Raw genomic sequence first — 9,960 nt, forward strand, 5'->3', positions numbered from 1 at the left:
ACCCCTATGAAAGTGGTGGTTGTGATTCAGATGTTTGAGAGTCTGTGTGCATACTGGCATTCTTGTTATCTTGATTATGTAAATACAGCGTGTGGGTATGACTGGCATTGTAGGTGCAAAAATATAAAGCTGTCTACAGTCTGGAGAATTTAACAAAAAGCTTAGTAAATTCTTTGGGATTATTGTATTTCACTGAATTCTGTGCTGCCAGAGCTGCACAGTGTGTGAGCCAGCTAGTCTGAGTCATCCAGGTAACAGTGGTTTTGGTCACTCGAGTTGAAACAATGAGTTTCTCCACACCAGTGTATCTGAACTAGGTTTAATGTGTTGCATAACACCAAAACCCCACACTTTTACCCTAACACATGTGACAGATTGTCTGGGAATATTGCTAACAAGCCTTAGCAGTGCATTGTAACTATCTACTGATGAGTACTGGAATCCATTAACAATGTCTGCTTGCTCCTTCAGATAGCCTTTTGGCTGGCATTCCCCAGAAGGTGAAATTCACAGTGACTACTGGTCACTACACCATGAAGAATGGGGATACTTTGCAGCTCAGTAATGCAGATGCCATGCCTATTCTGTACCATCCAGAGAGCAAGGCAGTGATCTATTCCAACACCAGAGGTAAGAAATGAAGTAAAAATTAATAATCTTTAAATGGCTGGAAATTCAGTAATCCTGAAGTAAACCTGAACTTAACGGTATTAAGAACACTAGTGCTGTCTTTTTCAATAGTTGTTACTAAGAACAATTCTAGGGGCTTGCACCTGAGTACTTCAGCACCAGAAACGTCTTAAACTTTCACCCTCAAAGTAGTGGAATGAACTTTTCATCAAATATAGCTGGACCACTTTTACTTTCATTGATGAAATTCAGTAGTCATGGTGAAACTGCTGCCGAGGTGAGCATCTGTCATGACTTCCAAGTGAATCATGGTGCTCTTTTATTACTGTGCAGGCACTATTTTGACTAGGCCATTTTTATTGTGAAGTAGTTGTTAGTAGGTTTTTATGCAGTGCTGTATGTAAACGGAGCATTTCATTTGGCTGGTGTTTCATTTAAACAGATGACATCCCAGTTCCTTTTTTTTCCAAACATAAGTACTGTATAGGCTCCTCAGTTGCTCAGACACAACCAACTTTTACATAAATGGCAAGAACAGTCTTAACAGACTTCATGAAATTAAGATTAAAATAGACTATACAGAGGCACCCCATGTGTAGTATTTTAAAGATAGATCATGAATGGTGACCAAGAATACTGATGGATGTGTGTTCAGTAAGTTGTAAGTTTGCTTGAAGTGAAATTATGAGACTAAGGAGGTGCAGGACACTTCAACAGGTGTGATATGATGGACTGAAGTAGCTCTTTAGCTAGTTTGAAGCTTGTTTATTAAATTGTCCTCTTAGTTCTTTCTTGAACATTGGAAGGGACTACTACATGGAGTGTGGTGGTTACCTTCCTGCAGTTTAAGCAGGATAGAGCGTTACTATTTGGAAGTTGTGAATAGCAATGGTATTTAAAATGTGCAGATTATAGCTCACTTGAAGAGGTTACCATGGAGTTGCATAACATGTTTTTTTGTTGCTGTTTTTGCAGACATGGAGGTCTTGCTATGAAATAGTTATGGCACCACGTATTTTTCTATGACACTATTGCTTTTTAGACTAGTTTCATTACTTACAGATTAAAATGAAAATTGAGAAGGGATGAACAGGTTTTAAAACTACTTTTTTCCCCATTCTGCACAACTATAGAAAAGATCTCAGAATCATCATTAAGGATTCAGTCTTCTGAAAAGATCACAAGCATCAGTTTGCCAGTAGCTCCTGCATACCATGTGATTGAATTTGAACTAGAAGTCATGTATTTGCCATCAGCCACAGAATCTGCAGTGGAGAAAGAAAGTACTACAAATAAAGAAGTTCACAGGAAAAACAAAGAGAAGCAGAAACAGGACAACTGTATGGCTACTGTTGACCAAAAAGTAAGGTGTAATTTAATGTTTTTATTACAAAATCTGTTTGATCACAGGGGGGTATACTTCACAAAATAGAAGTGGTGGTGAGGGGGGAAACCTGCTTGCATTTGAAGTAATTTTCACTTAAAAGGTGTATGTGCAAAAATCAAGGCAAATGTTATCAATGTAAAGACATAAGCAGAAATATGCACTATATTGCCAACTGACTAGTAATCTGAGTTTTAATGTTCTAACACTCACAGTTTATACAGGATGAAGGATACTCGTGTCTTTGTAAAAGGTAGCATGGTGGTCTTTAAATTCTCCCTTCTGACTCATGGGAAAGATATTTCTTCCACTTGCAAAGAATCTGTGTACTGGGTTAAGGTACTTAACACCGTAGTGTTTCAAGCTGTCACATTATTTAGTTGGAGATAACATTTCCTGTTAATTTTCATTATGAAGGGTGAATAAGTAGTATGGGAAGAAGCTCTTGAGCTGACAGCAAAATGATCTTGAAACCATCAGCTTTTACAGTGTTACTCCTTGTTAAAATTGACCAAGTGTGCTGCCATGTGTCCTTGAGTGTGAAGAGTTGGGTAAAAAGGAATAGCTATAGACTAACATTGCTAAAATGTGATACAACATAAGATTTTTATTTTCTCTGCATATAAAAATAGGTTGTTACATATATATGCGTTACAGTTGGAAGAATGGCAGCATTCACTTCAGGAGAAATTCTTCAGTGAAGTGTGCTGCTTCAAGTTAAATATAAAATACATAGATTTTTTTTTAATATTTTAAGCTTGTATTTAATATATTAAAGTATTATAGAAATTTCAGTAATAGATCTTATAGCAATTTGATATTGACCTTTTACCAGATTATTGCATTAAGATGCTATTGGTATGGTTAGTGTCCTTTTATCTTTTCTTTCTTCCATTCCCCTTCCTTTATTTCTAGTCTTCAGAACTGGGTATTGCAGTTTTCACAGGAGAAGCTTCTTCAGGATTTCATTTCCCACTCACAGGAAAACAAAAACCCAATATTTTGTCAGACTAGTTTTTGACACACTGATTTTTATTTTTAATTTTTTCTTCTTCTGGATGCATTAGATGTAGACACTTGCTGAGAAAAGTTTTGCTTAGAAATGAGAATAAAAGCAAAATTGTTATGCCAAAGACCATTACGAATAAGAACTTTGTTCCCTTTTTCCTTTAGGTAACCATTGATTGTCCTTGGTCAATTTACTCCACTATTATTGCATTAACATTCTGCATACCTTTTAATGCCAAGCATTCCTTATTGTCAGCTGGCAAACGGTAATGTACTCATTAAGTATTTATTGTTTCTTTCTTCTTACAAAATATGGAGCTGGAGTTTCATAAGTAATATTTATAGCAGCCTTTTTTCTTTTTTTTTTTGATTGGACTTATGTTATCTTACACAGCTTTCCATTGGAAGCTTGTGCATTTCCTCTAGTGTTCTATCATAACAATAAAACAAATTTGTGGTTTCAGCTATTTTGGAAATAAGACCACAAGATAAGCCAAGCTAGCCTATTTCTGTGTAGTTATTTGGTTTTGTTTAATAGGAAAGAGGATGTTTTACAACCTTGTTTCTACAGACTTATAAGTACTGAGGAAAAGATTGAAGGAAACAAATATACCTGTCATTCGGTTTTTACTTGAGCTGTGCACTTTGAAAAAATTTTATGGACATATGCTCTTTCAGTGTAACTATTCAACTTTTATTGAACAAACTGTGTTATGTTTTTCAGGAAATACGTGCAAGTCTGTGTACAGAATTTGTCAGAACTCTGTTTCCAGCTTTCAGACAACAGCCTAAAAAATTCTGCTGGCTGTACAGATTTGCAGCTAGTACCTCTGAACCCTGAATCTCAACAGGTAAGGATTCACTTGGTGGTTTATGAGCTCATTGGCAGGACAGCTAGATGAAAGTTCTTGTCAGTGAAATTATTAACACTTCTGCACATTACATTGTAGTAAGTAAGGTTGATGGCTGATATTAGGTCAGACCTTTGTAGTCCTCTGAGTAACTTTGATTCTTAAAGATGCTTTAGAAGGCATTTACACCTATAGATCTCAGACTAAATTCTAAAACTTGCAAAGATTATTAGGTAAGTTTTCAAACTTGTCCATTTACCTCATGCTAAGTACTACATACCTGCTTGAACAACAACTATACAAATGTAATATCGCTAATACCACTGTTAACATTTTAATTTGTTCAACTTATAGCTACAGTTTGTCATTAGGTTTTAGGAAAAAAATCAAGTAGAGACTGTTTTCCAACTAAATACAGCTGTAAACTAGTTAAATTGCAAAACAGTCTCCTTGACGTTTCTTTCAGCCTTGTCTGAACATGATATTAAATTGGTCATTCTTGGTGCCTGGGAAAAGTGTATACACACATTATTATTATCTTTATTAAATTTGACTTCTGAATAAAATATTTTTCACACATACTTGAATGTGAAGTGTTCCCTTTTTGAAACATTGATTCTGACAGTGAAGTGTATCCCTCCTTTTAAATAGATGTGCATTGTTAAAAAGAAATCACTGTAAGTTATTTTGGCTACATATTTTCCCTAATGATTTAGGTAATTTGTTTTTATAAACTATATTAATGCCAGAACAGACAAACATATGTATGTGCATTTCCACTTCTTTCTCAGAGAAGGAGCTAATACTATAAACATTCTCTTTCAGGTCATATACAGTAAGCAATCAATATTCTTTGTATGGGAATTGAAGTGGACAAAAGAGCTTCCTCTCTCCTTGCAGTGCCTGTTTTCAGTCAGCTTTTGTCCAGCTACCTCTGAAGAGCAGTCTCTTACCCTGAAGCCGTTCACTTACGAATTCCAAGTGGAAAACTTTTTTGTAAGTACTCTTCTAAGTATAGCATATATTAGCTGAATCTGGTTTCCTAATATATGGAAAGGGAAAGTCAAGAAATATGTCAGAAAACTTCTGTTTACATAACGAGATTGAATCATTGGAAAGCCAGTTTGTTGAATGGTAGAACTGAAGCCTGATACATGGTGGAATCATATACTTGACACTGGAGTGGGTTGGGGGATGGGACATGGAGGGGACATAATGCTTGAGCAGGTATTTTTGGTCTTGTTTCATGTTTTTCCTGTGTTTTCACCTTCCTGGGCTTGTGCCATGGAGACTGTCATTAGATTACTGCACTGTTTTTTCCCTGCTGGCTTAAGACTGCATTCTCCAAAGCAAATTGCAGTTTCCAAAACATCTTTGCTATTGAAAGCATTTGAGTTGTTTTTTGTAGTGCTTGAGATGAGCTCCTATGATGAAATATTTAGAGTTTTCTAGGCCATTATCTTAAATGTTTCTTCTTTCCCTTTGTGGACAAACTTTTTATTCCTTTGATCAGCTAGGAAGCTTGTAGGTTAGCTATAACTTCCTATTAAAGGAATTGTGTTGCCCTTTTTGATGCTTGGGAAAAAGTAGCAACATGAGAAGACTTCCTTGGTTAAATCCTTTTGTCTACTTTCAGTGTTGCTGTGTGTTCTACCTGCTTATTACAAACTGGCATTGAGCAATATTTTAGGTATTTGTTTACCTACTGGCATGTAACTAGCATTTGTTGGCACCTGTATCAGCATCTTTCTGGAGTTTTTAAAGAGGACTAACTGTGTTAAACAGTGGGGTTTTTTGTTAGAAATTTAATTCTGTAGTAATGAAAAATTAGCTCTTTGATAATGTGGGCACTGTTATTCTGGGACCTGTGATGGTAAGAGTGATGAAGTAGTTCTCATGTATTACTCAGAATTTGAGTGATGTGTCTGGAAAGTGAGGAGCCAAGAAACTAGTAAAAGTTTGTTTAAATAGTAAGAAGATTGGCGTCTATTTAGGAACGTTGAAAGACTGAGTTAAAGTGGAGGGAAAAATGGTATGCTTGCAGCTGGTATCAAACATAGTTTGAATCAAATTTGGTTTGATTATTTTCTCAAACTGAGCAAGATAATGAAGTGAACATTACTTACAACTGAATCTTGTGTTGAAAAGATTTAATAGGATGTGGATGTTATAAATGTAAAGTTTGTACCCTATCAATTGTCCAGTTCAGTTTAAACACAAGTAAACCGCCCCTTTTTTCTTGATAACAGCACTGTTTTCTTCCTGACAGACATTGTATCATGTGAAAACTGAAATTTTTCCACCATTGGGGGCAGAGTATTGTAAAACAGGCTCACTCTGTTCTTTAGAGGTGTCAATCACCCGGCTGGTTGACCTCTCGGAGGTTGACAGAGATGAAGCATTAACAGAATCAGATGGGTATTGCACAACAAAACTTATGTATGAAGGTAAGAATATTTTTCTTAAGCATATTGACAAAATTCCCCAGTAGTTTTGTCTGGATAATGACATCTGCCAGACTTTCCACGGCATATATTCTTGTATTGTGAGTATGGTTGCTCAGTAAAGCAGTTTGCATTTTGTTAGACTAAGAATATTTCATTTTTTCCTTATTAATCTGTCTTCAAGTGAAATATAAATGCTGTTCAGACTGGATGGATACTTGCTGAGGCCCAACTATAGTCTCTTTTGTGTAGGGCTGTTTTCTTGTCTTGCACAGTTCTTCACACTAAAAGCTGGTGGGCTTTTAGATGTTGCTAAAATACTGATACTAAAAGTGTTCTAAAATTATACTGAAGGTTCTCCATTTTTCAGAGAAGATCTTTATAGTGTTTGCTCTTCTTGCAGTTGTTGATAACAGTAGTAACTGGGCAGTCTGTGGAAAAAGTTCTGGAGTGATATCTATGCCTGTAGCAGCTCGAGCAACTCACAAAGTCCACATGGAAGTGATGCCTCTGTTTGCTGGATATCTACCTTTTCCTGATGTCAGATTGTTTAAATACCTCCCTCACCATTCTGCTCACTCCATGCAACTTGATGCTGGTAAAACTATCTTGACTACATGGCTACTTACAGAAATGATTCTGCTTCTTTTGTGTACTTGTGTAGAGAAAAGCAAGGCGAGGAAGCATATTGACCAAGTACTCATAGGTGTCTTTGTTACTTACCTTCACTCACAGTTCTGATTTGAAACTTATAAAATGTGGCTCTAATGGGAACTTTGAATTTGGGTTGCAGCCTTAATCTGTGAGGAGGAATAAGAAATGCATTGCTTTCTTTGAAGATTATTGTGCAAATTAGTTGTCACTGGATTTATAATCAAGTGCAAACTATCTGATAACCCTCTAATCCTGTGGTTTCACTATCTGTAACTGCACATCTACTGTGTCTTCATTAGCTTTGAATTTTTTTCCTAGTTTTTGAAAGAATTAAGTATGAAATAAAAGAAAAATTTGTGGCATATGAATCAGATGAGATGAAGAGTTTAAATTACCACAGCCACCTAGAGTATTTGTCTGTACTGTTAAGTAGTCCCAGAGCTGTAGTGGGAATTCACTCATACAGGCAATTTACCATTTGTCAGCAGAGCTCCAGGAACTGTCAGCGTGCACCCTTCTAGCCTGTAACAAATGTACGGTAACGATACTTAAATTTTCCTTAGAAATCAATATAATTCACTCTGTTACATCTGCTGCTGGCCAAAAGCGTGCACAGACTGTTACCTCAGCAGAGATGATCAGTAACTGTTAACATGTGGTAAGTTGACTGTGCATTTGAGCTCTGAAATAATTTTTGTTTAATCACTCCATAGAATAAAGCTGTGGGTTTTTGTTTTGAACAGATAGCTGGATTGAAAATGATAACCTATCTGTGGACAAGAATGTGGATGATCAAGCTGACAGCAGCAGCATAAGGAGCAGAGGTAGCTTGCATTCCGCAGCTAGCGGGGAACACAAAGGTTTGCCAATGCCCCGCCTGCAGTCCTTTTCATCTGGTCAGGTCTTCAACTGCAGCACGGGTATGCAAATACTTGTCATTCCCAGCAAGGACGACCATGTTCTGGAAGTCAATATCACGTGACAACTCGGTATGAAAACAAGGAAAACAAAAACCCATTAGAAACTGGATATGAAAGCACTTTAAAGGATTATGACCTGATTAGTCTTTGTCGTAACATTCTAACTCTAAGGAGACCTATGGCACTCAACACGTACTGGCCATGGAAGCACCAGACAATTGTATCAATTTAAATGTACAGTGAAGCTTGTGTCAGCTAGGTTATATTGCCACTTTAGTATGTTTTGTGTAAGCTATTGGGTTTTCTCTCTTCAGTCACGTCCTGCATCACAACACGGGGCAACAAAAACAAAAAATCCAAATATTTGGACCACTTCTTTATTTTTGTCTGGCAGCTGAGAGATTTGTTTCATGCTTCCTACATATTTTAGAATTTAGAGTTGGATTATATTAATTATCCAGATCTTGGATTTTTATATAATAATTTACAGGCATTTCCACACATGTGCCAGAAACATAACAGAGCATACAACAGCACATTCACTGGTGTAATAGTTGCTTTTCTGTTGGTTTTTGTTTTGTTTTATCATTGTTAATTCTTGCCATTGCAATTTTATGTTAAACTTCCATTATTTGCATACTTAGATGCATGGAAGAGCTACTGCTATAAACAATCTTAACTGAACAAAATTCCTTAATTTTTTTGAGGCTTTCTCCTTCACAGAGTAGACACTGTGATGTCACATATTATATGATTCTTTGGGGGTGGGGGTTGGGTCATCCTCTTGCATCGTTCTTACCAAAGAAAGATATTGATAGAATTTAATAATAAATTATTTGGCTTATTGAGTTCCCAGATTAATTTCTTTTATTACCATTTCTAAGTGGCTTGGTTTGCTGCCCCAATTTTTAAATTGGGGCAAAAATTTCAGTATGATGTGATACTTGAACAGTCAACCTTTCATCATAAAGGCTTAGTGTAATTATTAATGATTAGAGGCCAGACTTCCGCATTCATGATGGAAGAAAGAGGTTGGTTTGATATAGGAAAGCTTGCAGATGTAGAATAATTGTGAAGCAAAGTTAAAACATGTAACTTAAAGAATTTCATTATTTATATCTGAAATGTAAATACAAAAATTGTAAAAAAAAAAAAAAAGTGTAATTTTTGTGAATGTTGCAAATCCACCTGTGACTGGAAAAATTACAACTCCTTCTGATGTCCTGCTTCTGATACTGAAACTTGTGGATTTAATGTGAGAATGACCTTTTCTACTTGCAGATCTATAATGGTGCGTTGTCAACAGACTCCACAGAGGAAAACTGTCCCATATCAAATACTTGTCGGTAAAACTAAAGTGAGAAACTGCTCATTAGACAAGTTCATTGTTTTTTTTTTTCTAAACTCAGGTTCTGTTAAATTATAAAGGGGAAGAAAAAAACAAACCCTCTTTCCAAAAAGAATTGCAATTAAGTTGAAAAGTAGGCACTCTGCACTGGTCTAAACATTTTTTAAAATTAATTTTTATTTTAAAAAACCAGTACGTCTAAATGGATGTATAAAGTAGACCTGCTAGCTGAAAATGTTCTTGTTTATGCATCTTCTTTCTGTGAAGGAATGCCCTTTCTCTGTGGAAATCATACCATTTTATTCTGGATAAAACCCAAAGCATCATTTAGTGCAAATGACTGCTGGAATTGACTGGAAAAGGTAACAAGTTAGTGACTTTGACACTGCAGGTATTATAATTAATTCCATTTTCATGGTTTGCTATTAAATCATTTTTCACATTGTTCTGTAATATACTGTTAGATTAAACCATTGTACTAAGATTGTTTAATGAAATTGTAAGCGTTACAGTTCTAAATATACATGTTTTAAAAAATCAACTTCTCTGCTGCGGTAACTTCTCCTGTTTTCCTTGTTTGAAGGAGTGATTGTTTCATCTATTTTGGCCAAAGCTATTTAAGCAGAAAATATTTTCTAAACTCCAAGGCGGAGTCATATATAGGATAAGGGTCTGCAGCGTCCTATGCCGGTGTGTGACCGGGCTTGCCGCTTTCTGGGAC

The 9,960-nt window shown here is 36.0% G+C and overlaps 1 protein-coding gene across 2 annotated transcripts in view; it reads left to right on the forward strand.

Moving 5' to 3' along the window:
• The window catches only part of TRAPPC10 (trafficking protein particle complex subunit 10), a 45,989-nt gene extending 36,209 nt beyond the window's left edge, over positions 1–9,780 (forward strand). For both annotated transcript variants that reach the window (XM_074814477.1, XM_074814478.1), the window contains 8 exons: positions 472–630; positions 1,764–1,993; positions 3,188–3,288; positions 3,747–3,873; positions 4,699–4,869; positions 6,143–6,320; positions 6,721–6,915; positions 7,715–9,780. In XM_074814477.1, coding sequence (XP_074670578.1) covers positions 472–630; positions 1,764–1,993; positions 3,188–3,288; positions 3,747–3,873; positions 4,699–4,869; positions 6,143–6,320; positions 6,721–6,915; positions 7,715–7,953 — 1,400 coding nt within the window. In that variant the 3' untranslated portion in view covers positions 7,954–9,780. The remainder of the gene's footprint in view (positions 1–471; positions 631–1,763; positions 1,994–3,187; positions 3,289–3,746; positions 3,874–4,698; positions 4,870–6,142; positions 6,321–6,720; positions 6,916–7,714) is intronic.
• The last annotated feature ends 180 nt before the right edge of the window (positions 9,781–9,960 follow it).

This window comes from Strix aluco, chromosome 2 (assembly GCF_031877795.1).
Source record: "Strix aluco isolate bStrAlu1 chromosome 2, bStrAlu1.hap1, whole genome shotgun sequence".
In the NCBI taxonomy this organism is placed as follows: domain Eukaryota; kingdom Metazoa; phylum Chordata; class Aves; order Strigiformes; family Strigidae; genus Strix; species Strix aluco.